Here is a 26,471-nt window from a genome sequence, read left to right as displayed (position 1 = left end):
CAGGCTGGGCTGGTGTGAGGCAGCTTTGATGTGGACGCCACAGAGCTCCTGCTCAAACAGGCCTGTTCTGGACTGAGATCTCCCTGAAAGGATGTTAATGTCATACCAGGATTGGCTCCTTCCCGGGAAACTCCAGGGGCTGCGGGAGAGCTCAGCATCCATCTGGCCCCATCCCTGTAGGCAGATCCCTGACCTTCTCTAGGCTTCAGTGCCTCATCCAGAAGAGCAGGATAATAATCCTTCTCCAGTTCTGGCGTCTCAGATAGTAAATACACAGCTGGGCTGACGCTGGCAGTGCAAACGGCGATGCTGGGTGATGTTTTTACCTTCTGCACTTCCAGTCAGTATTTATGCTGCACTGTGGAGCACATGTGTGTGTAATGGAGAGGGAAAGGGTGCTGATTTATTACTCTGCTGTGTGATTCCTGCTTTTTCTCCCAGCATCTTTTCTGTCAGGAGGGCTCCCTTTGTGCTGGTTTTAAGTAGAGAGCTCAGAGTGGAGAAAGGGAGGATTAGCAATTAAATACGCTCTGATGATGGCATGGTTGTGAAGGAGGGAGGAGGAAGGAATACTCCATAGTAATGTACTTTTGTTTTCTTTTTTCTTTGCATGTAGGACAGAATCTGCCAGGGAATTGGTGTTTTGAAGAGTTTTACAGCTTCTAATCCTTGTTGCCTTGGGAATACAAACCTCTCTGATCATGTCGCCAGCCATGTGGAAGTGGACTTGCCTGGTTTCTCACCTCCTGCTGTCCACCACAGTGTCACCTCTTGGCAGACAGCAGCCACCGCATCCAAAGAGGCCCTTCATCACCTTCACTGGGGAGCAGTCAGAGGGAAACTTCAACCACTTGGTGGTGGATGAAAGAACTGGGCACATTTACTTGGGGGCTGTCAACAGGATCTATAAACTCTCCAGTGACCTGAAGGTCCTGGTGACCCACGAGACTGGTCCTGATGATGACAATCCCAAGTGTTATCCTCCCAGGATAGTCCAAACCTGCAACGAACCCTTGACGCCCACCAACAACATAAACAAAATGCTCCTCATAGACTACAAGGAGAATCGGTTGATAGCCTGTGGGAGTCTGTACCAGGGCATCTGCAAGCTCCTGAGGCTGGATGACCTCTTCAAGCTCGGAGAGCCCTTCCACAAGAAGGAGCATTACCTCTCTGGGGTGAACGAGAGTGGCTCTGTTTTTGGAGTCATTGTTTCTTACAGCAACATGGATGACAAGCTGTTCATCGCCACGGCCGTGGACGGCAAACCGGAGTATTTCCCCACCATCTCCAGCAGGAAGCTCACCAAGAACTCCGAGGCTGATGGGATGTTTGCCTATGTCTTTCACGATGAGTTTGTGGCCTCTATGATCAAGATCCCCTCAGATACCTTTACCATCATCCCCGACTTTGATATCTATTACATCTACGGCTTCAGCAGCGGGAACTTTGTCTACTTCCTGACTCTGCAGCCTGAGATGATCTCCCCGCCCGGCTCCACCACAAAGGAGCAGGTTTATACCTCCAAGCTGGTGAGGCTTTGTAAGGAGGACACGGCCTTTAACTCCTACGTGGAGGTGCCCATTGGCTGTGAGAAGAACGGGGTGGAATATCGATTGCTCCAGGCCGCCTACTTGTCCAAGGCTGGAGCCATCCTGGCCAGGTCTCTGGGCGTTGGCCCTGAGGATGATATCCTCTTCACTGTCTTCTCCAAGGGGCAGAAAAGGAAGATGAAGTCTTTGGATGAGTCTGCTCTTTGCATCTTTGTCCTGAAAAACATCAATGACCGCATCAAGGACAGGCTTCAATCCTGCTACAGGGGAGAGGGGACGTTAGACCTGGCCTGGCTCAAGGTCAAGGACATTCCCTGTAGCAGCGCGGTAAGTGAAGCCCCTGGGCACCCCATCTTGCCCTCCCTCACCTATTTACAGGTCTTGTCTTCAGATAACCAACCTTCTCAACCCTTAAAGCAGAGATCGAGGAGCTGAGACTGCCTTGTCCCAGTCCTGGCTCTGCCTCCAGCTCACCACAACACTCAGTTTAACCAGTTCATGCACCAATAAGCCCATGGACAAGCTGACGAAGGGATCAGCACACATGCTGTGTTTTTGATAAGCTAAACCAAGGGGTCTTGGAATACTGAGGAGGAATATGCCTGTTGTAGTTACTTCATAGTGCAAATCACAGGGATGAAACCACTTAGAACCAAGTGCACTCTCAGCTCAAACCTAAATCAAAAGAGAGCCTAGAGATGTTAGGGCTAGTGCTGGTTTCTGTGCATGCTGGGGTAATTCTGTTTCCCTGGGCTTGAGCTGGGGCAGGATTTATTCAGGGAACTTTATGAAGCCAGGACTTCATTTCTTCCAGGGCTGAGAAGCACTGGTCATTAACCATCAAAGCCCCTCGCCTTCCGGTCTCCAGCCAGCTCTGCGCTGAGAAATTAAGGCCTGGCTGCAGATCAAGGATTAAACACTGCAAGATTTAAGGGCAGGATTGGGGAAGAGGCTGGTCTGTCTGACCTACAAACGGTCTGAAGAAATTGCCTCGGTTTATTCCGAGTGCCATGGCAGGAGTGTGCACAGGGCTGCTTTGATAGCAGGCACAGACACGGGCATTACAGCTGGCACTGCACCCGGGGCTGCAGGAGCCGCTTCCCCGGGCTTTGATTCCCATCCTTAATTAGCTCTTTCAAGTGAGAGGCGAGTTCCATTCTAAGCAAAGGGAATAGGGAGATAGGCCAGAGTGCTTTCCTGCCCCGTAATCTCCAGGCAGGCAGTGCTCAGGATATGGGATTGCTCCTTTGTGCCCAAGCCTTGTTTGCTGGGGGATTCTTCTGATGCTCCTTGGCGGGACAAGGACAGACCATGGATGGGAATCTCATTGCAAGGACACTGATCCTGCCTTACTCTGCTCTAATTCCCCTTTGTACCCCTCGGTGTCCTTGCTTGACCTTGCCCTGCTCTCATTCTCCCACACTGAAGGGACAAGTCCTTGATTTTAGTTGGGATCTCTTCTGCCTAGACCCGCAAAGCTCCCTGTGGAGCATTGCACAGGGAGAAAGGCTGTGCCCAAATCTGGCTTTGATTTTTTTGTTTAGCCGCAAGGCCTGTGCACATTCAAAGAGCTGCCTTTAGATTTAAGCTGGGAGCTTCCCACTGGAGTTTCTTTCCTGGGCTCTTAAGCCTCTCCATGCATTTGCATATTTGCTCTGCTTGTGCTCCACACTGACGTTTGCAGTGCTGGACCTCTCCAATTAGGAGGTTTGAAACCTCTCAGTCTTGCCTTCTGTGGCTTTAGACAGGAGCAAAAAAGGCCAACTGCTTTCTTGTGTCCCATGGGGTGAGTCCCAAACCAAGAAAACTGATGTCACACTGAGTAGGGGCAGGACTGCAGAGGTTGGAGAGAGAACACAGTGGGGAAAAGTGTTAGAGCATATTTATGAGTGTACGCCTTCACTGTGAATCAGAGACACTGCAAAAGAACCTGAAGCTGCTTGAATTAAAAGCAGGAAGTCTGAAGTGTGTGACTAAGTAGGCTGTCCTCTCCTTAAATGAGCCTACTTAGAGCTGCTGGCAAGCCCTGCCTGAGATCAGCTGTGCTGCCCGAGGGAAGAGGTATTAGTGACTTGGCTGCTGAAAGGGGTTGCGGAGTCCAGCCGCTAAGCTTGGAAAATATTTGATGGTTGGTGAAGTATTTTGGTGGCTGGATGTGTGTCTGTGAGAGCCTGGTCTCCTCGGCTCATGTCCTGCTTGCCAGCCAAGCCCCAGCACTGCTGCTCTGCCACTCAGCACATGTGTTAGAGGCAGCTCTAAAACCAAGTACAAAGCCATCACTGGGCCTTTCCCCGGGTTTGTGTGGATGTCAGATGTTTCTCTGCTGATGCAAACAGAGGCTTAACCTGCCTACAGTCCAGGCTGGAACTGAATTTCAGCTTTGCTGCCCTGCCTTCGGCAGCTGAAATCCCGCATGAGAACAGGTCCAGCGCTAGGGAGGAATTCTTCACGGAGAGTACTGAGGCATTGGAACAGTTTGTCCACAGAAGCTGTGGCTGCCCCTGGATCCCTGGAAGTGTCCAAGGCAAAGCTGGATGGGGCTTGGAGCAGCCTGGGACAGTGGAAGGTGTCCTGGACAGTGGAAGGTGTTCCGGTCATGGCAGGGGTTGGGACTGGATAGTCTTTAAGACACTTTTCAACCCAAGCCATTCTGTGATTCTTTGTAGTATTAGCTGTAGGACTGAGGAGCTGGGTTCCTTTTGCTGTCCTTGCCTATCAGGTCTGGCTTTCATTATCAAATATTCTTCTAATTTTTCTAATATTTCTACCAGGGCAATAACTGCCTCAAAGGGGATTTACATGACAAGATACTTCTGCTCCTGCCTTGGTGTAATCGTTGCTCAAGGCTATTTCAGGGCTAGAGAAATCTCTTGGGAGCCATTCCCAGCACAACTCTCCTAACCTGCAACGTGCACACAAATAATTCCAGGGATGTGGGGGAACAGTGCTCTGGTCCTCAGCAGCAGTCTGTAGCTCCTCTGGTCAGGAAGCTTGGTTACATCTGGACCTGAGAGTCCTGGGGTCAGGAAAGACCTTGGCTGGACAGAATTTGTCTCATGGTCACTATTCAGCAGGAGGCATTGGGTCCCCAGGTGTCCTGCAGGGTTGGATGTCCTGGATACTCATCCCAGTCTGGTTTGCAAAGGTCAAGGGAAAGACAAAACCAAAAAAACCCTCTGTATGAAGAGCCTGTGATTGCCCCATGCCAAGTGCCTGTTGTTGATGCCAGCAGTATGGTAGCAGAATTTCCAGAGTGGGAAAGGTGAAAGTCCCGAGATGAATGGAGAATCCTCAGTGTTCCTTGCTCTCCTGTCCCTGTGTTACAGCTGTACTCCCATTCATCTTCAGCATAAATCAGGAAAAAAAAAAAGATAGATTTTCATGTCTGGGCCGTTGATTTGCAAATTGGTGACGTTCACCCAGGTGATGAATGGTCTCAGGTAATACCTCTCTGCAAAAGCAGGATAATAGCTTATACTTAAGCAGTACACTTGACCCCAAATGCTTAGAAATTCATATAATCAGAGAAAAATGAGGCTGGGAAAAAAAGGATTCTTATGAGGTCATCTGATTTGCCCTTCTGCCCTACTTATAACGCTTCTGACAGATGTTTGTCTCACCTGTTCTTAACCTCTGGCTATGGAGATTCCTCTCTCCCCCTAAAATCTGTCCATGCTGTTAGGAAGCTTTCCCTCATGTCGAATCTAAATCTCCTCTCTGGATACTGAAGCCATTCCTACTTACACAGTCAGAGGGCACCTTCAAACCCTTTGGCTCCGTGGACATGCAGGGTGTTGGCAAAGGCAGGGCTGTTCTGGAGGGGAAAAAACAGGCTTTTTAACACAGAAAACCAGCTTCATGTTTGGCTAAAGGAGCCTGTGGTTTCAATGTCCTTCTTAAACTTCGTAATTGAGAAGCCTGATCTAGCTGAAGTTTTCCCTGCTCATGGCAGGAGGCTGGACTAGATGAACTTTTCAAGTCCCTTCCAAACATTCTGTGGTTCTATGACACTGTTGGGAAATGCTATATTTCTTTAACCTCCCCCTCCACGCCCCACCCGCCCCCCCCACCAAAAAAAAAAAAAAAAATACCCCAAAGAAAACAACCAAAAAAAACCAAAAAAGGGGAAAACCCAGCAGTTTGAGAGGAGGATGGAGATGTAAATGCACCATTTCTGTAGAGGAACTGATCATTGAGGGATTTGTTGATTGTCAATATGATGAAATAAGATTAATGGGTGCATTTTGAAACCTGGTGAGAGTTCCACTCCTGGGATGTGTTGCAGTGTCGGACACACAAAGGACGAGGCAGGTGGCAGAAAGTCAGGCAGGAAAGTTCTATTTTAATATTTGTGACTCCATTTATATACAGTTTTTACAGAAGGCAAAAGGTTGGCTGCACAGGTAGCCACCTCTTCGACCTCGTGGGTGAACATCACCGTCAATCATATTTCTCCTCCCAGAGGAGAAATATGTAAACAAAGTAGATAATTCTAAATATATACATAGTATACATGAAGCTGCATGAGAATCTCCACTACAAAATTGCAAACGCTCACAAGGCAAGAAAACTTGGGGCAACAGGGATGCTCAACAAAGGAGCAGGAGAGCCTCCCCTCTACCTTGGGGACCAGGCAGGTGAAGTGCTGTGAGACAAAAAGCGTGGATGAAGAAGAGGAGGGTACTGGAGACTGACCCCAAAGCAGCCTGAGGGTGTCAGGGCTGTGGGGAGATGGAGGGGAGCAGGGATCCTGCTGGAACTTTGGCTGGCAATGAAGTCCCAAAGCCAGGGTGATGCTGGCATGTGACCCTGGCTGTCAGGTCAGGACTGCTGACATCCCAGGGCTGCTCGCCTGGGAGATCCTGGCCTCCTCCTCAGCCTGATCTGCCTCCCAGCCTGAGAGACTCCAGTCCCTGCCCTGAAAAGGTGTCACCTCCATCACTGCAGCTTCTACCAGATATGCAGCACCAATATCTGTCCAAGATAATCAAAGTGTCACTCCACAACTCCTGCCTGGCTTCTGCCTTTTGCTGCTGGTATTTTCTTTCCCTTTTGGCAGGAAATGGGGTTTGACTGTTTAAATCGCTGTATTCAGTCTCTTCCTGTTTTTCATGGCAGTGCTGTCACTTGGGGGAGAGCAGAAATGTTTTCAAAGCTGACTGGCCAACAAAAGGCCTTGTGTGAAGAGCTGGGCAATGTTTTCCCAACACTTTGCTACCAGAAGTGGATGTTTGGGTCCCAAGCCATTGTCTGACGAGAGACTTGGCTGTAAAGTCTTCCTGTGCTTCTGGTGGCTGTTGGTAACTCCTGCAAACCTCTTTGCAGATGCTGCTGGTGAAATCTCTGAGAGTCCTGCACCATCTCCATGCCTCTGTTCCTCAACTGGGCTCTGCTCTCCTGCTGTCTCCTGCTTTCCCTGCATCCCCTGCCCGTCCCTGATGCCCACCAAGCAGCACTGCTGTTGTCAGGGGGTCTAGCTGGATTCAGAAGTCTGTGGATTAGTCCTTCCATGCTGGGCATGTTTGGAGGCCAGCTGGGTGCACAGACATTTTCCTTGGGCAGCACAGGGATGAACATAGCCTGATCCTTGGGGATGACCCTTGGGCTCCCTCTTGCTCCATTCCAGCAGGTTAGGAAGGGCCGTTTCCAGCTCAGGTGGTGGAAAGGCTTCATGTATGGTATGGGACAGTCAGCTTGACTCTTGGGGAGAGGTGGCCAAGATTTTTCAGCCTATTTCATGTTCCTCCTCCTTCCAGGGCTTCTGTTTGTAATCACTGGTGTTAACAGCGTTGGCCAAGATTTTTCAGCCTGTTTCATATTCCTCTTCCTTCCAGGCTTGTGTTCGTCATTCCCGGTGTTAACAGGACACAGAGCACCTCTGAGGCACCAGGATGGGGAGCAGCAGGAGGTTGTTTTACAGGGGGGTTGGATAAGGCACAAAACCACAATTTGTAGCCCAGGGACTCCTGGATCTCAGTGCTGTGCCCATCTGCTGCAGGAGGAGGGAATATCTTCCTTGCTCTCCCATTCCTCTCTGGCAGGGTGGGCAGAAGAACAGGGTCATTCAGAAAGAAGGACCAGCTGGAGCTGCTGGAAAGAAGGGGTGTTCTGAGGGAAAAAATCACTTTACAAGCAGAAAAAGCAGGAATTGTCATCCTTATCCATCATTTCTCCCATTTTACCTTAAAAGCCAAAGGTTGGGGAAAAGGGAGTGCTAACTTTTGCTTAGTCCTTGGGAAGAGGAATGTGTGGAAGGAGGTCCGTGCAATCCAGGCGCTTTGGCACTTTGCACACCCAGCCCTGCCCTGGCTGGATCGGTGGGTATGTGAGCCTGACTCTTTCCCAGGGGAATGGATCAATCACAGGGATGAGTTATCAGTGTCATTTTACCTCATAATTCTCCCTGTTTGCCAGTTGGGCTATCCTAAGTAAATCCCTGTGTGTGTCACTGCCACCGATGCTTGCACAACATCACTTTTTGCTCATCCCAGCTGGACAGGCCATGCACAAGTTTTGTGAACACTTTACTCCGAATTTTACAGGCCGGTGCTTCTGATTCAAAGGGTTTATGGACAGCTGAGGTCAGTTCTTGGTCAACTTTTAACAGCACTTTCTCTTTATTCCTCTGAAAATGCAAATAAGAGCAGGAAACCCCTGCAAAAATGATCAAGTTCAGTTTCTGGAAAGGGCAGTACCCTCAGAAATGCTGTAATGCCTCTCTGGGAATGCTCACGGGGGACTGGGAGCCGGAGCAAACAGGCTGGTGGCTGCCAGATCTGTGTTTGTGCACTTGGTCACATCAGTTTGTGTTGGATGGCGTGTGCTGGCCCAGGGACTCGCTGGGCCCAGCAGCTGTGATAAGAGGTGACAAGCGTCCTCCTGCTGACACTGGGGGCTGTAGAGGGAGGGATCTGAGCTGGGCAGGACAGAGGGACTCTGGGAAGGGCTCAGGGTCTCTGCAGCTGAGCTCTGTGATTTGCAGTTCTCACCCTGCACCTTCCGCCTCCAGCAGGCCTGAGCATCACCTCCCCTGAAAACTGGCCCTGCTCCAGGGTGAGAAACACTTCCACAGAGAGAAATTCCATGTTATCTCCCCACATGAGGCAGCTCTCTCCAAGGACACAGCTGGAATTTCTCATGGTCGTGGTTAGTGGTGGAAGTGGCCAGAGATGTTTGGGGCTGTGCTCCTTGGGCTAATGGAGAGCAACTGAGTTCATGTCTCCAGTGCTCCCAGTAAGGTCCTGGCCCCTCTGAGCTGGGATTGGGAAAATCCTGGCCACTGCTTTCTCTGTGAGGTGAGCTCAGGCAGCATGTGGATTCATTATCTCTTTTCCTTGGGTGATGGTTCTCTCTCCCAGGTGCCACCTCTCTGCTTTCAGCCAGCAGGGATAAGGACAGGTCCCTGCCTCTGCAAAGTGCTCTGTGCTCCAGGCAGAGAAAAAAAAGTATCCACTTTTTTATGCTCTGAGGGAGAGCAAAACAAAAACTCTTAATCCCCTACATCAACAGAAGCTTGCACTTAAGGGCTCTAAACCAGGGCCTAATTGTGTGGAGAGGATGATTGCATTTGAGGTATTAAGTAGGTTTCTCAGTATTAAACACCTGTCCTTGAAAGGATATTGCCTGACCAGTGAATGCAGAAATAATTCTGGCAGTAATTAATTACCTTCACCCTGAAACACCCCCACCCTGAAACCTCTCCTTCCCAAATCCTCATTGTCCTGGGGGAAAAAAAACCCCAGACATGCATTAGAAACAACCTTCTCAAAAACATTAATCTCCGTGCAAAGCATAAAACAGGAGGAAACCCTCTGCCTTTAAGTGGCTGGGAGCCAAACCCTCTCACAGAGCTGTTCTCTCACGTCTGGGTGACCCCGCTCACACAAAATGTTCATTGAGGGCAGAGCAGGACCCAAGGCTGCAGAGTCGCTGTTGTGTCTGAGATATTCCAGGCACAGCTCCCTCCCCCACCATCCATCCATCCATCCATCCCATTTCTGCACCGTTTGGCTGTGCCTGAGCAGCTTAGCATCCCCCCCGGTCCTGCTGGTCCCCCCGTGTGAGGTGTTGAGCAGAGTGCCAGAACCTCCATCTTGCCCGCGCCCTCTCCTCGCCACGCGGACAATTAGATTTATTTCTGGGAACTGCTCTTTGCTGCTTCCCCTGCCAGCAACCCAGGCTGTTTTCTTCTGCGGTCGAGCCCTGTGGTCACCCGTGGCTCAGCTCTGCATTTTTGGAGGCCTCCACATGATCTCCTCGCATTCTCTTCCGCGCCAGGGGATCGGCGACGTCGCAAACCTGACCTCGCCTCGCCTCGCCAGGAGGTCTCCTGGCAGGCCAAGGGGAACGCTTGTGCAAGAGGGTGGTTTTTTTTAAATTAAAAAAAAAAAAAAAAAAAAAAAAAAAAAAAAAAAAAAAAGGCAGAAAGCAAACCTCAGATGTCCTGGAAGAGCCAGAAGCAAAATGACTCCAGCTCCCTTGGTGAAGCTGATGCTATTTAAAGCAGCTGGAGCAGGGGAGGTAGTACAATGCCCATGCTGTTGAGGAGGGGGCTGAGGGGAGTGCTGGATTCAGCTTTGCTCTCTGGGATAAATCCTGCACGGATCCTTCCTCCCTCTCCTGATGCCAGTGGAGCTGTTTGGGTAGAAGACAGTGCAGGGTCTGTCTCAGAACTTGGAGGCTCAGTGAAGATATTCAGCCTCTGGGAGCGATCTGAAGCACGTGTACATCTATTTATATTCCACGAATATAACGCAAGACTTACTTATTTTTCCCACCCTGAAATTTCTCTATTCATCCAAATTGCATGGGTGGGTTCCCATTGTAGCTGGTAGGATAATACAGATATTGGAAGAATGGATACTGTGAAGATGGAGATGAAAAAAGGTGTTTTACTCACAGAGAGATGCCTGAATCACATCTGACCATATTTCTGTCCCAGCCTGGCACCTGCAGGACTTCGCTGGTTTAGGATATCGTTTTTGCTCTAAGTTTGTTTGAGAAACATTTTCTTAGGAATGGGACAATCTTTGGGTAACCTGGCAACAACTTTAGGACAATTTTTTGTGTTTGCAGAGCCAGCACAGACCTGGTTGTGTAGCTGTATCCAGGTTCAGGATGGAGCTGGAGTTCCATCTCTGGAAGTATTCAAGGCCAGTTTGGATGAGGCTTTGAACAACCTGATCCAGTGAAAAGTGTCCCTGCTCATGGCATGGGGTGGGACTGACTGGTCTTTAAGGCCCCTTTCAACCCAAACCATCCTGTGATTCTACATTTAAAGAAATATTCAACACTAGGCAAGGTAAGACACCCAGATAGGACTGGAACCAAATGGTAAAGACAGAGTTTCCTCTGTTTCCTCCATGCAGCGCTGGGAGCTGGTGTGGCTGATGGAACATGTGGGTGACATCAGATCAGTAGGAACAACATTGCGTTTCCCCGTTTCAATGTCATTGCCCCGCCGTTGTCAGTGATCCAAAATATAATAGGATTTGTACAGCTGATTTATCCTGTAAACAAGCAGTACTGGCCAGGCACGTATTTAGACAAGGAGAGAGAGTGGGAGAGGCAGAGTGAGGGAACGTGCAGCAGGGAATAATACAAATTCACTCCTCCTAACGAGGGAATGACCCGGTGCTCTCGGGTTGGGGCTGTTGGTCGGGACCCCACGCCAAGAAACACAGGGCTGTGCTTGTGATGGTGCCCCTGCACCCAGAGCTGGCTGCAGCCTCCCAATTGCTCAGTCTTGCTTTCAGATTCAGGAGCAGTTGGAGCTTCAGTGGATTTCCACTGCCTGGTACAAACACTCTGAATTCCTCAAGCGCCGTGATCTGCACAGATAAAGCAGCTGCAAGAGGGAGATTTTCCCTTTCAGGGCTCGAGTGCTTTAGTTTGTTGTTTAAACTGATAACCAGGCTTCTTTAAATTCATCTGCTGCGAGATGACGGGACCAGACACATCTCGATTCTCCCTGATACAGATGCCAGCCCTGGATGTCGACTCCCCATTATTTGTTGAGCAAGCCAAGCTCTCACCATTTCCTGGTGCTGAAGAGCAGCAGCACATACATCTCACTCATTACAGCACTTAAATCACCTTTGCAGGGCCGTGGTGAGGCTTAATTAATGCTTTTAAGACGCTCAGGGCTCTCGGGGTGAAGGTGTTGCCTGCATGCAAAGCAGCCTTGTTGTTTCATTTCTGCAGCGCTGTTGGCACGAGTGGCACTTTGCAGCCCAAATGATGATTTTTTTTTCCCCCCTGTGTGACAAAATAATAATTATAGCAATTGTGATGCAGTGAATTGCTGGTGGTGCCATCAAAGGGAGGCAGCCAGACTTTATCTGACCAGGTGCTGGTGTGCATTCAATAGGAATGAGAGGGCTGATCAGGGAAATGTGACATCCTTTAGGACAAAATGCAGCGCCTTCTTTAGAAGGTGTCTTTCTGCTTTCACAAAATCCCCTTTTCACCTAAGATTTCACTCTGGTGCTTGTTCTCCCTGTCTCAGCTACAGCAGCACCAGAGAATATCAGTGCTGCTGTGTTTCAGGTGTGTAACAGAGCTTTGCTGCTGCAATAAGTTCTTACAGAAGAGCTCTAGCAGCTTATTTGATCAATACTTCCCTTTTGAAAAATCCCTAAATGCTTATTTACCCAACAGTCCATGGCAGTTTCAAAGGCAGAGCATCCACAGTCAATAATCTCTTTTTTTTGGGGTGTGAAAAATTTTAAGTGAATTTTTCAAAGCACTGATCTGAGAGCCACAGAGATTATGTGCCTCTGTTTATTCTTCAGTGCCTCATCCATATGATCCTCTGAGCGAGCAAGGGGAAGTTTATGGGACCACAGGAAAGCTCAGCTTCCTTTTACACCTTTTACAGTCACACTTGCTGCTCTTCAGGTCACATCCATCCTTCAGGCTTGTGTGAATGAACCTCAGTGACTTGGGGTGTGATTTTCACCCTGCCTGCAAGGCTTGGGGTGCTGATGCTGAGATCTGGAATTGTGATGCCAAAAATCTTCTGAAGAGATGGAAATGCAATATGCAAAAGGGAGATTTGGCTGCCACACTGATGTTTGGGATTTGGAATGGGAAGATCTCTGTGAATGGAATGTTTTATTATCTCTCAGTCTGCATTGCTGCTGGAGGGATTGTCCCTTCTCTGGACAGCCTACATCAGACTTCTGGAGTCTAACCAAGGCACTGGAAATACCACTTAAATCACAATATGACTCTCCTTCATGGGGACATGAACAATTTCCCTCTAATCACAGGCTGGAAAGGACCTTAAAACTCATCCAGTTCAACCCTCTTGCCATGGACAGGGACACCTCCCACTAGAGCAGGCTGCTCAGGCTGCCCACAACATCCCTGTGCTGCTTCCACAGCAGCCCCAGCCAAAGTGGAAACCAGAGGTGGAGAACAAGTTAAAAAAAAACAAAAACAAAAAACCAACCAAACAAACAAACAAACAAAACCAAACAAAAAACAACAAAAAAACAAAACAACTTTGCATTTGTGTTGCTGTGGCTGTGACAGGGTCAGCAGATGCTGAAAGTAGGGCTCTGCATCTCCGAGGTGTGACACAAAAAGTAAGGAGAGCAAACTTAGCACCAGAATTGTTTAAATTCTGTAATATTGGGCTCCAGAAAATTTGTAGGGGCTCACTAATGGATTTAGCTTGTGCACATCTTTGGGCACTGTAATCACCCAGAAAGGCAGGACTCGGAGGATGCTAAATTTATAGCACAAATTTACAGCACAACTCCATTTATCCACAATTACTGATAACCACACAGGTCTGCTGAGCCTGAAGACTGAAGGAACCTGTTGCTCTCTCCGAGAAAGGCAGGCTCCTCTTCAGGAAATTGCAAATTTTACGACGTGGAGGAACATGGTGTAGACTGTTGGGAAGCCTTACACTCACAGCAGAGCAGGAACATAAATGCAGGCATAAAAAGTCTGTACTCCATTAAGATTCTGCAGCACTCTGGAAACTTGACACCAGTCCTTGAACTGGTGCTTAAACTACAGACCTAAAAACCAAATGCCTGTACCAGTTCTAGTCAATTTGAGTAACTTTCCCTCTTGTTCTTGCGCTCCTGAATTGTGTCTGAATGAAAACCTCTCAGCATAGTGGGTGCAATTTCCCTGTAATTGGTAAAGTTACTGTAACTGCACTGTCATTTGTATATGGTGACATGTAATTGCACAGTAACCACTGCTGTGGGTGCACAAGTGAAAAGCAGCATGCAATTATAATGTATTTCCAAATGCTGGCTCTTTATCCAGCTTCTATTATATCACAGAGCACCCTGGGGAAATGGGGCTGGGTATTTTTGGATGTCATTAGGCTGCAGACCGACCGCTGGAGAGGGGTTGGTTGGTGATCTGTGCTATCTTTGGTCACTGCCCATCTCTTTGTCCACAAAATTTGGGAGTGCAGATGACAAAGATCTACAACTGGGCAAACCTGCAGCCTTTCCGTGACCCAGTGTCAGGAATGCTGGGGTGGGGAGGGCAGCGACAGGCATTAAATTCTGGGAATGATGTGGCAGGAGGGGAAAGCCAGAGGGGCTGCACTGGGATTTCACAGCTCAGCACAACAGCAGGAAGAAATGTGATGGTTCTGCTGAAGTTCTGTGGGGAGAAAGGGCAGGAGAACCAAAATCCTTTGATTTCACAGGACACAGCATTGCCAGAAGCAGATACTGCAGGAAGTCAGAGGGAGAGTCAATCCAGCTTCAGGAATGCCAAGTACTAATGCCATAGGCCGGGCAAAGCAGAGTCTAGCTAGGACTTCACCTTGCACTCAAACCATGCTCAAACTACCAAGAGAATGTGCACAGGCAAACAGGAGAAGCACAAACCCTGGGTACCATCCTGCTGCTGTTGGAATTTAAAGTCCTGTGGTTTGCAGGGAGATGGTTTCCATTATTTCCAGCTCCACTCTTTGGGGATTTATAGTTCTCCCTTGCTGCAGGTTACCTAGACCCTAAACTTAGCTTGTGTCTCTCCAGAGAACCGTGGAGTTACTGCTGAGAGGTTTTTCTGTGTCTCACATCTCTCTAGGTTTTTAAATATCCTGTTGAGTGGACATGCGCCCACCTCCACCCTCACTCAGCCCTTGCAGTCAGGCAGGAAAGGAGATCTTGCAGTCAGGTGATGGAAAAGACCTTGGATATCTCCTTGCAAAGACTCAGATGCCTGTAACTGTTGATTTCTTACTTCTGTTGGCTCCCTGGCCCTGCTGGCAGCGCAGACATCCATTAACGTGTGTTCCCTCCATCCTCTGCATCAGCCAAGCCTGAGATAACAGGAGAGAGGAGCCAAGTACCTGCCACCACATGAAGACAGGGCTGTTAGGTATTAGCTGTAAATCAAAGGCAGGACTTGGCCACTGGGATAGCCTTTATCCCTGGTGAGTCTGTGGAATTGCTTTGGAGCCTGCTGAGATATCTGGGGGGAAAAAAAAGGCTCTGGTGCTTTGATTGAGGAGGAAGATCATGCTGGAGTGAAAGCAAGGAGGAGTGAGGGGTGGCTAATCCTTTATCGAGGCTCTTCCCCAAATGTGGATTAAGCTGTGTTTGGTTATCAGGGGCTGTTTCAGAGGCAAACAGTGAAAGCAGATGTTTAAGGGACAATTGATGTATTATGAGCACTGTTTGCCCATGTCTCCTGATATTTGGTGCTTCTGCCACTCGTGGGATGCCAGCGTGCTCATTCCTGCTGGGAATGAGATGGGGACAGGCAAGGAGGTGATGTAATCAGATCTCTAACCCTTCTGCTGAATTTCGGGGTTTTGGGGGTTCAGCAAATCCCTCTGGGACCGAGCCAGCATCGGACTTTAAACCCATCCTCTTCAAGAGGACTTGGATGTGTTAATTATTTATTTGAAAGTCTTAATCCTGGAGGAGGCAAGCGCCTGCCAGAATCCTGTAAATCAGGGCCATTTTTTGCACATCCTTTCTTATTTCGGCGGTGACTGTGACATTTGGCCATGGTGTCAAGGCTGCAGATGAAGCCCTGGTTGGTGACACAGGGAGAGGTGGCAGGAGCAGAAGACACCCAGGCAGAGAGGCAGCTGGTGGGACTGGGTAGGGCATTTGCACCCTGGGAGCTGCCAATCCATCTCAGATGAAGATATTTTATGAACCTTATGAACCTGTGCTTCTCTTTCCCTGGGGCAGGGTGGTGGTGAGGAATATTTCCTCCTTTGCGAGTGGGAACTCAGTGTGGGATGGTGAAGGGATCGATTCCAGTCCAGCATTCCAACTGCAGGGCCCCATGTCCTCCCAAGTTACCTGCTGGGCTGTGACTTTCCGGGTTGGATTTTAACTGCTCAGGGTGTGAGAATTGCTGATATTATTCCCACCTCTTTGGACCTTCCCTTTGCCTCTCCCTGCTATCCCAGCAGCAGCTTTGGAAGTGAATTCATACCCTCACCTCCTCCTTCATTCTGGAAAGTCGTTAACATGAAATTGCCAGGCAGAGAAGCTCCAGAGAGTTTAACGTGGCTACTTTATATTGCTGCTAGGAGTGTCTGGAATTGAAAATAAACCTGTGCTTGCAACTCCTGACCCTTTCATCATAAATCCAAACTTCCTTACGTGTCTCTCTCTGCTGCAGAAGATGACTGTATTTCTGTCTCTACAAAGGCCTGTGTGCAGCTGAGAGCCACAGCTGTGCAGGAGCCGGGTGGTGTTTATTTGTAGGGTTTTGCTTGCTGGCGGTTTTTTTGGCAGATGATCCCCCAGAGGAAATAACCCAAATATGTTAAATGGAAATAGTTTTCGTGTGGCGTGTGGCTTGCTGGCCTTGCTCCTGTTCCTGGGGGAGGGCTGTCCACATGGCAAACCACAACGCTGTGATTGCTTCTCTGGCACCCAACCAGCAGCACGTGAGTGGACACAGACTTATAGAATGGTTTGGGTTGCTAGTCACCTAAACACCATCAAATTCTACTCCCTGTTATGGGCAGGGACAACTTCCACTATCCCAGGTTGCTCTAAACCTCACCTTGGACACTTCCAGGGATCCAGGGACAGCCAGAGCTTCTCTGGGCACCCTGTGCCAGGGCCTCCCCACCCTCATCATAAACAATTTCTTCTTTAACTGTATTGTGACTCTACCATCTTTAAAAAAACTGCCCCCCTGTTTCTGTGTAAGTCCTTCTTACAAGAATGTGTTCTTCTGTAAATAATGTCAGAGGGGAAAGAAGATGACATAAACAGGCTTGGATTGAATTTTGTGTCTGTGTGGGATTATCAGCAGCATTAAGGGTAGGTCTGAGTTCAGGTGGAGCCCAATCAGGTGGAGGAGGAACTACCCACTGCCAATTAGATTAATGAAATCTCAACAGGTTGGAGACGGGCTGCAAATCAGCCACAGGTGTTTGTGCTTAATGCTGTGGTTTTGGGGGCTGTGTTCTCCCAGGCTCCTGCCGGGGACCGGAGAGTCTGGATCGTGTAGGAAGGCAGCCAGATGGTTGTGTGGATCCTTTCTGGTCTCAAGTGCTTCAGCTGGAGTGGTTGGTTTTTGGCTGTGCTCCTCCAAGGAGGATGCCTCCGACTGTGCCAGCTCTGCTGGATTCGTCTCATTTCACTGCTCGTCAGAGGAATTTTCTCTGGTTTGGGGCAGAACTTTGTATCCTGCACCTCAGGTAAGATGTCTGCTGGCACTGTGAAGCTTTTCATCGCCGTGGTGGTGGTCAAAGTTGTCTTGTTTTCCTTGGAAACTTTCCTCCCTTTTCTCCTCTTTCTGCCGTTTTGGGAGTTTCCTGCTTTCAGCGTGAAGTGATTTTTTTCAGCTTGTCAGGCAATTAGAGTGAGCACTTAGGCAGTTTGATTATACCCTTGAAACACAAATTGTGCTCATCTCAGAGCTTGAGGGTTTCTGGTCAAATTGGACCTGACTTGAAGATCGGGATTCTTGGATTTTACATCCACAGGCTACTTCAGGTTGGAAGGACAGCAAGGAGCCACACAGTTGGGATGAGGGGATTGTGTTTAGGTTGAGGGGATCACCTGGAGCAGTTTCGTGGTCACCTGGCTCTGTTGGAAGCTGCATTTCCAGTTTGGTTGGGTGGTTCCTTCTCTGGCACACCTCAAATCCCTGCTGATTATGAATTTCCTTGTACCAGAGCTGGGTTGGAGATTTATCTTGGCCTTTTTGCTGACGTTTTGGCCTAGCAGCATCCTGCCTGCTGCTGCTGGAGGCTGCTGATCGGCTCCCTAATTGCTCTTTGAGCCGGTGTTTTAGCTCTGCTAAAAAGGGCAGTCCACAAACACTAATGACTCCTGCAGGCCAGAGCTCAGGCTAGCTGATCCCTCCTAATGGCTCTTTGAATTCCTCGTAGGTTTTATGTATTTATAAACACATTTAGGACACATTATTCTTCTATTCAGCAAAGCCATCTGTAATTATTGCCCGTAATTGCTGGGTGAGGATAAAATGAATCAACTCCCAGGCTTTTACTGCTGGTGAACTCAAGCAGGGAGCTTGAGTTCACTTTTTTTAGCCGTGTTTCCAGGAAGATGAGCGGTGAGTCAAAGAAAATTATCATGGTCCTTTAGTACTGATATATCAAAGCTAGGCAACCTTCCTGTACAGTTAATTATTGCTTTTTCAGGCCTTAGTCCAGCAAAACATTATAAGTGGGTGCTTAACTTGAAATCTGTGAGAGGCCCCAGAGAAGTTAAAGTCCAACTGCTCTGGCAGTTGTGCGCTGGGATATTTGGAGTTTTATTTGATTTGTTCTGTGGAGATCTGTGACCTGTATTAGCTTCACCTGCCTTGATGGTGCCTGAAGATAGAAGAGCTGTCTGTGCTGTGTTTTTGGAACTCCCTGAAGCCCAAAGAAACACCCGTAGGCATAACTAGACGTGGCATTCATTTCAGTGATAGTATCTCAGTGGAGCATCTATCTGGTGAAAATGCTGTTGAGTTCAAATGCAGTGGGTGTTGGAGCTCAGGCAGCAGTATTCATGAATAGTGGTTTTTGTCTGGTTGTTGGAAGTTCATGGCTATCTCCAGCAAAAGCTGGAAAGCCCCATGGTTGCTGTGGAAGCTTCCTATCTCTTCAAAGAACTTCAGAGAATTACAGCATCCCAGTAAGATGGAACATTACAGAATGGTTTGGGTTGGCAGGCACCTTAAAGAAAACAAAGATGGGTGCTGATGTCCTTACAAATATTATGGAACCCTGGGCACTGAGAATTTCAAACTTTCTGTGCTGACAGACACTGACCCCCAAACAAACCCTGCATTGACCTGAGGCCTTGGAAAAGGCTCCCAAAATTGAGTGACAGCAGTGGGATTGTGGGTGTGGAGCTTGAATAGAAGTGTGTGACATCACAGGGTGGAAAACTTAGAGTTTAAGGTTCTAGAATATAGTAATATATATAAAACAAGACTGAGGTTTTAGGGCATAGGCTGGGATTTAGAGCATAGGAAAGGATTCTTTCTCACCACCTTCTTAGTGGTTCTGGGTGGTGTTTTGTAATTGGGTAGAAAAATCGGCATTGTGGGCTGGGGTGGTTGGTTACTGGGTTAAAAGTAAAAATTATTTATGTGTCATTTCTTAATTGGACAGTTTGTTCTTAAAAGGCCTTGTAGAGAAAGAGATAGGAGCCAGTTTTTAATTTGTTACCTAGAACTCACAGCTTGTGGGACTGTAACATATATAACAATTAATAAACATCTGAATCCGATCACTAAATACCATCTCCAGCATTTAATCCTGACTGGCAGAGAAGAAGATAAAAAGGAACATTTAATGGTACCTCCTGTGTGAGGACACCTGTTAGAGTGGGGGCCGCCCTGAACTCGATGGGTGAGGAGTCTTTAAGAAGAATGGCTGTTAATGTGTTTGAAATGGGCCTTAAAGCCACAGTCTTGTCTATTTTATTTGCCAGTGCAGATTTAGCTCAGTGGTTCTTACTCTGGATCTCTGGGAATGGTGTGTGCTGCTTTTTTTTTTTTTTTTTTCCCCAGAACTTAGGTATGTTTAAGACATTTTCAGCAGACTTTCGCTTGATTGGTGAGTCTTGACTGGGAAAACTGACTGGTAAAGCAGTAGGAAAAAGGCTTAATATAATGTATCCTGCTGGGCTGTCATTCAAGAGAACCAACTTTCCAGTTCTCCTTCTGGCTGTAACTCATTGTGCAACTTCGGAGAGTTGTGTTGTGTTTGGTTTTGTGTTTGTTTTTTTTTTCCCACCTCTTTCTCCAGTCCTCCCTGATTTTTGTCAGCCTGCACAAATTACAGGCACATTACACAATGGGTGGATACTTCCCAAATGGCTGAAAAACTGGTGACTTCAGCTGTTTACCCCCTTCTTCTTTCTTTCTTTGCAGCTGTTAACAATTGATGACAATTTCTGTGGCCTGGATATGAACGCCCCCTTGGGAGTATCGTCCATGGTGAGAGGGCTCCCCATTTTCACTGAGGATGGGGACAGGATGACCTCGGTGATCGCTTATGTCTACAAGAACCACTCCCTGGCTTTTGTGGGCACCAAGAGTGGGAAGCTCAAGAAGGTAAGACCTGCGTGGTCCTCTGACTCAGATTCTCTTTTTTTTTATGGTGATTTAAGTGTTGCGTCGAGCGTGAGCACAGCCCTTGTCCTAAGGTGCTCCTATTTTGAGGATAAAAAATGGTTTGGTTGGCAAAAAACCCCCGTGTTTTGCCCTCAAGGGATAGAGATGATCTGAGAAAGGATAAAATCTTCTTCCAAATCGTTATTCATCAGGAAATTAATGCTTCAGAAGTCAAACCACAGCCCCAGTTGCAGATGGACGTGATGTAATTTGCATCCAACAGAATTTTCTCTTCAGACCATCTCTAATTGAGTCGTTGATCACAGGGTGTCTGTGCACGCTGGAGAAAAACTGACTGGGGCTGAAGTTTGGGAAACAGGATTCGTGCTCTGGACATCTCTCTTCAGAGCAGTGTGACTGGGCTGTGACTTCACCACGAGCCCAGCACGGGATTAGCGGCTGCTAATTGATGTCAGGCTGGGGGTTTGTGCTGAAGGAAGGGGGTTTGCATCAAAGCAAAGCTGTGTCCTGAGCCATAAAGAGCTTTATGTTTATGGTTGATGCCACACAGACAGAATGAAGAGTGTGTTTGTGTTCCTCTCTGGGCATTCTCACCGGAAATGTGCCCATTGCATGGCTGGGGTTTGCCTTGTGAAGCACACAGAGGGGCTGGGGAGGTGGAATCCTCTACCTGTGGCCTTCCCAAGGGAAGGAGAGTTGCTGGAAATGAGTTAATGATGGGCACTGCCTCCGTTTCAGCCCCTCTGTGCCAGTCTGACAATGTTGGTCTGAACGTTCAGCCCAGGAGTGTGGTAAAACATTTCCTGTGCGAGGGAATGTTGCTTTGCCATGGTAATGGAGATGCGGAGAAGCCGGGAAGGGAGGTTGGGCAGAGCTCTCAGATGTTTTAGGATGTTATTTCCTCTTTAAACACCTTTTTCAAGTAAAGACTTCCAAGTTGGGGCAAATGAAGTGCTGTGGAAAGGTGGCCCGCTGTGGCTTGTGGGGAGTGAAGGGAGTTGTTTGCTCACGGATGCTTCGGGATAGTCTGGAATCTCTGATTTTGTTCTTTTACCTGTTTCTTCACTTGAAAAGCGAGTCTGGGGTTGTAAATTCAGATGGCATTTCCCCCATGCTGAGGGAGGAATGGATCCTGCCCACTGGCAAATGTCTCTGGCTTTGTTCAAAACAGAGGAAAGGCTGCTCATGCTTTTGAAAAGAAAATGTGGTAGGGTGTGTTGTTGTTGTTGTTTTTTTTTTTTTTTTTTTTTTTTTTTATTCAGGCATGTGGAAAAGGAGCCAAATTGATTTTTTAAATGGTCATAACAAAAATAATCTCCTCTGCTGGCTAATTAGGTTTTGCTTCCCTGTCATGTGTGATATCATAATAAACTGTTCAATTCTCCAGTCATTCTCTTGGAGGGAGGGAAATGGGGTAGCTGAGATCTGAATGGTAAATATCAAAAATACTTAATGACTGCTCTCCCTGCTCTCACAAGCTTTTGGTTGGGTTTTTCTTTTGGCTTCAGGAGAAGAAAACTCAGCCACAGCTCTGTCTTTGCCTTTGCAGGTTGCATTGCAGAATCCAAGATCTGATTCCTTTTTAATAGGGGAGAATAGGAGAGAAAGCTTTCTGTGCTTTATGGAGTGTGGCAGGGAGAAGGGACAGCCTTATAGGGTAAAGAATGAGGAGAGGAGGGCTGAAGTGGCTCATGTAATTTGAGAAAGGGAATAAAATGAAGCTTTTTCCTGACATGCTTAATATTCTGCTTGTGGTAGTTGCCACTTTGGATGTGTTGGAGCAGGGCTGGAGCTTTGGGCTGAGATTTGCTCAGGTGAATAAATTTCACCCAAAGAGGCAGAACACAAAACAAAATGAGGCTCCCTAACTGTGTGTGATTGTTTTGGACCAGTTGATCCAGACTCCTGGAAACCTTTAGGTCCTGTAGGTTCAGCCCGATCCTTGCTGTGACTTCTGTAATCCCTGACTCTGTCTAAGTTTGGAAAGTCATGTATCTGCCAGGGAAAAGCCGGAGCTTCCTTTGGAATGGAGAATATAAACCCTCTTCCTCTGAACTGTGATAATTTTGAAATTAAGGGGCTTTCAGACAAAAATATGAGAATAGGAATATCAGTTCTTTACTAGGAATATTAAAAATAAAAATGTAGTAGCACAAAAAGCAAACAAAAAAGAAGAACCCTGACAGAGTCAGAACACGAGCTGCCCCCCTGCTGGTCAGGGTGCTGGGAGCAGCCCAGTCCAGTCCTCCTGCAGTGACAGATGTGGTTCTGTTGGAGCAATGATCCTGCAGGAGGGGGAAGTTTTCCTCTGAAGGTCCAGTGGTGCTGAGCTGGGTCTGGTTTTCCTCTGGGAATCCAGTGCAAACAGGCTGTGCTGCTGTTCCAAATCTCAGCTTTTATCCAGGTGGGAATGCTGGGCTCCTCCCCCTGGGTGGAGCCTCTCCCAATGGGATGCTGGAATTGTATCAGCCATGCAGTGAGCCTGGATGGCCCATGAACAGCAGATTCCCTGGAGGGAGGATGGGGCCTGGAAGAGATAAAGAAACACTGCCCCAGCTGGTTCTAACAGCTGGGCCATGAACAGAAGGCACCCACCCCCTCTCCCTGGAGTCGCAAGGAGTTGGTCGTAGAAGATTAAAAAAACCCACCTCCCCAACTGGTTTCAACAAGTGGTAATAGACTACATACTTTTGGTTACATTTTGCATTGCAGCCCAAGACACTCTCCTCCTCACATTGTCCCCCTCTGGTGTTCCTAAGGGCGTCCAACTCTGGGACAGCAACCTGTCACCTCCCCTGGGTGGCTTGGCACTCAGGATTTTCCCTTGATGCTCCTTCACCCCTGCCATTGGCCTTTTTGATGCTTTGTTTTCCACCTTGGCTCATCAATCAGGTGCTGGAAGGAAAATGCTGCATTGGGATTGCAGCTCCAGTATAATCCATGGTTTTAGCATGAAGTTTGTTTTCTGTTCAAAAACAGTGGTAAATTGGCGTAAGCCATGTAGGATTAGATGAAACTCCTGGACAAATCCCAGGAGCTGGGAATTTTTTTTTGTGCTGTTGGGTCCTACCAGGCGTGTCACACTCTGCTGCTTCTCCTGGTGCAGCGCAACTCCTCGGTCAAGCTGCAGTGGAATATTTTGGATGGCATGAAAGACAAGTTCTGAGATTATCCCCAAGATAGCAGGATTTATTCTGTGCTTGGAAGTCACTGCAAGTCAGTACAAGATGGTTTTTTGAGAAACTTTGCTGCTTTTTTTTCTCTGCAGTTTTAGTATTTTCCTCTCCACTTTTTTTTTTTTTTATGTATGAAAGTGGCAGACTGTGTATCAGATTTTGATTTATGTGATCCATGAATGCTCTGCAAAATACCCTCAGTCATAAAGCAATATCTGTTAGTTGATATACAAATGTCACATGTGTCAAAGGAATTTATCCAGTGGCACACACAACTGAAGGAAAATATTGTGCTTTACAGGAACGTATCATTAAAATGAATACTAGCAGAGTATCAGGAATCTACCCATGTAACCAAGACAACAAAGAGAGAAAGAAAAGGAAAAAACCAAGATAGAGATAGGGTAGGGAAAGTGTGAGTGAAACCAAATGACATGGTTGGCCTGAGCTATTTCACTGCCCCAGGCAAAATACATTTTGCAACCCTTGCTCATTCACAAAGCTCCATGTGCAGTCCATCAGGATGGCACAGAATAATGTGCTGGAGAAATACTCCCTCCAATTCTGCTGCCTTGTCCGTGGTGCAGCCTGGCCCTGCAGAATGAAGAAGTAAATAGGATAAAAATGAAGAGCTTCAGAAAAGGAAAAATTCTCCCTGTCCATATCTAACACATAGAAACCACTGTCCTTGGATTAAAGGTTTAATGGGGATTCGTGGCTTCTTGAGGATGGAGAAGTTCAGTCCTTTGCTGTGCCAGGAACTTTCTGGTGTGTCCCCATGTCTCATTTTCTCTCCTGCAAATGGCAGGGAGTATTTTCCTTGCTGGAGAAAATTCGTGCATTAAGTGCTGTGAGGGGTGTGATCACCTCAAACAGCTTAACCCAACAGATCAGGTGAGATGACAAACCAGCTGCTGACCACTTGTGGCATTGTTTAATGAGAAATATTTAGTCTTGCTGTGCTTTGTTTAGAACCCAGTGTCTACTATCTCCTCCTGTGCTGGCTGTCCCATGATGTTCCCATGTGTCTGCACCACTTTGGTGGGGAGTGTTCCCACAGTTTTAGTGTAATCCAGGGATCCTGATGGGCTTCCTTGGCAGTGAACCCCTCTGTTCCCTGAGGGATGCTTCAGGCAACACCCGTGGCTGAAATGCAGTTGGCAACCTTGGGAGTTTTTAGTGATTTCTTTCAGGAGATGCAGGAAAAAACAAAACAAAAAAAAACAACCCAGCTCACTGGAGTTTAACAAATGTCTGTTTTGTCTCCCTGCAAACAGCACAGGAGCTATTCCTGGGAATATTTTACTTTGCTGTAAAACAGCCAGGTGCCAGAATTCCCTGGCTTTCAATTTTTCCTTTGCTCACACTCTCATTCCATGCACGGCTCTTCACTCCAGTGGCAGGAGAAAAGCAGGGATGTACTCATGTGCTTGGTTTGGATTGTTTTCCTGGTGGCACTAATACCTGGCATCACTAAGGGAGTGCAGCAGTATTCCATATTCCTTGAATTCCTTCCCCAGGCATTGAATTTATGGGTCACTGCTTCTGTGCAGATCATTTCCAGTCAAAGAAATACAACTTAGCTGCACTTATTCTGTGTGTAGGTGCAGGTGTAAAGGGAGAGTTGAGTTTACAAATGTCAGCCTGGGAGCAGCCCCAGGAACTGCATTTCTCACAAAACAAAGTTCTGGTCTATTTTGAGATGTTTATTTGATAAAGGAGCAGTAGAAATTTTCATTTATTTGAAACTTCCCTGTAAGAAATTGTTTGGTTTCTTTTTATTCCATCCAAATATTTCACTCAAAGCCTTTTCTATGCTGAATTCCTTGCAGAGAGAGAACTTTAGCTTAAAAAACCAACACTTTCACTCAGTGGGCTGTATTTAATTTTTCATCAAATGCAATCAGTTTGTGGTCTTTGAAGGGTTTTTAGATGTGGAATGTCATGTGGGGTGAGGGCTTTCATTCCAATCAGACAGCTCTGGAACCTGGCCAACACTTCCCACCAGGTATCAACTCTGTCTAGGAGAACATCCTCAGCATTGCCCAGTTCCATGGGTTATCCATCCTCTGGATATTCCTGAACCCTTGGGACTGACCCTGCTTTCCTTGGATGCAGAGACAAAGCACCACCGGGAGAATTTAAAATCTTAGAGCTGGGATTTGCAGCTCTCATTTTGGCTGCTCTCACAGTGGTGCTGGGCAAGTGCTAAGTTGTGAATGGAAGTGTTCAAGGCCAGGTTGGGGCTTGAAGCAGCCTGGTGGAGTGGAAGGTGTCCCTGCCCAAGGAATTGGTGTTCCAGTTCTAGCCAGGGGATTGGAATTTCCATCTGAGAAGCTGGAGCTGAGGTTCCAGCACTGGGAATGTCAGTCTGGGGGTAACTGCAAGCACAGCCAGAGATCCCCACTGCTTCTCCAGGCCAGGAGGTTCCTGAATACACACAAACCAAGAAGCCCTGCTCAGTTTTGCTACTCCCTGGAGGGAATTCTGCAGCTGTCAGCTCTGTGTGAAAGCCAGCAGGGAAACTCAGCTCCCTTCTCCTTCCCTCTGCTGCCTTGAAAGACATGAGGTTCTTTTGAATTTCATTTTTTTCCCCCAGCTCTTTGGCAGGTGGACTTGACTGCTCTGAAAACACGCTGGAGAGGCTCTGGCTCCTGCTGGGAAGATGGTTTCTGCAAGAGGGGCTGGTTCACCCAGGCCTCTCCTCACAGCTGCCAGAGCCAGCGGGAGTCCGGGTGCTTCACTGACTTGTGATGGGGCGATGCTGGTTCCTGTCAGAATTTGATGTTTACAGTTGTCTGTGTCCTCCCTGTGTGTGCAGCCCCTCTTTGAGAGGTTGTTGCCATCTTAGATGCCTGGAGATTAGTTAATTTTTTCAGGCTGAGGCACTCAAAGTTGTGGTGCTGGTAGCTGTAGTGAATTCGGCTCTTGGTACTTGTGCTGTGGGAAAGGGGTGGTGGGAATCAATGGAGATGTTGGGCAGTGGCATAATTTCTCCTGAGTGATGTAATAATCTAGTTACACAATAATTGTCTAGTGATCATAAAGTCCTAAAACATCACCTAAGTATGAATGGGTTCTGTTCCCATGGGTGAAATCAAAAATGCAGAATGTGCAAATAGGGGCGCTGCTGGTAGATGGAGGGAAGGTGATCACCTTGGGCTCAATTACCAGGCCATGT

General features: G+C 47.7%; 1 protein-coding gene across 2 annotated transcripts in view; it reads left to right on the top strand.

Moving 5' to 3' along the window:
• Positions 1-605: 605 nt before the first annotated feature.
• The window catches only part of LOC136361153 (plexin-A4-like), a 42,817-nt gene continuing 16,951 nt past the window's right edge, over positions 606-26,471 (top strand). Inside the window, exons 1-3 of one of the 2 annotated variants that reach the window (XM_066318875.1) lie at positions 606-1,880; positions 19,911-20,093; positions 25,901-26,284. In XM_066318875.1, coding sequence (XP_066174972.1) covers positions 702-1,880; positions 19,911-20,093; positions 25,901-26,044 — 1,506 coding nt within the window. In that variant the 5' untranslated portion in view covers positions 606-701 and the 3' untranslated portion in view covers positions 26,045-26,284. Of the gene's footprint in view, positions 1,881-19,910; positions 20,094-25,900; positions 26,285-26,471 lie in introns of those variants that run through there. The other variant, XM_066318877.1, reaches the window with a different exon arrangement.

The sequence above is a fragment of the Sylvia atricapilla genome, chromosome 5, assembly GCF_009819655.1.
Source record: "Sylvia atricapilla isolate bSylAtr1 chromosome 5, bSylAtr1.pri, whole genome shotgun sequence".
Lineage (NCBI taxonomy): Eukaryota > Metazoa > Chordata > Aves > Passeriformes > Sylviidae > Sylvia > Sylvia atricapilla.
The sequence above is the reverse complement of the archived record's forward strand: the minus strand, read 5'-3'. Positions and strand labels throughout refer to the sequence as shown.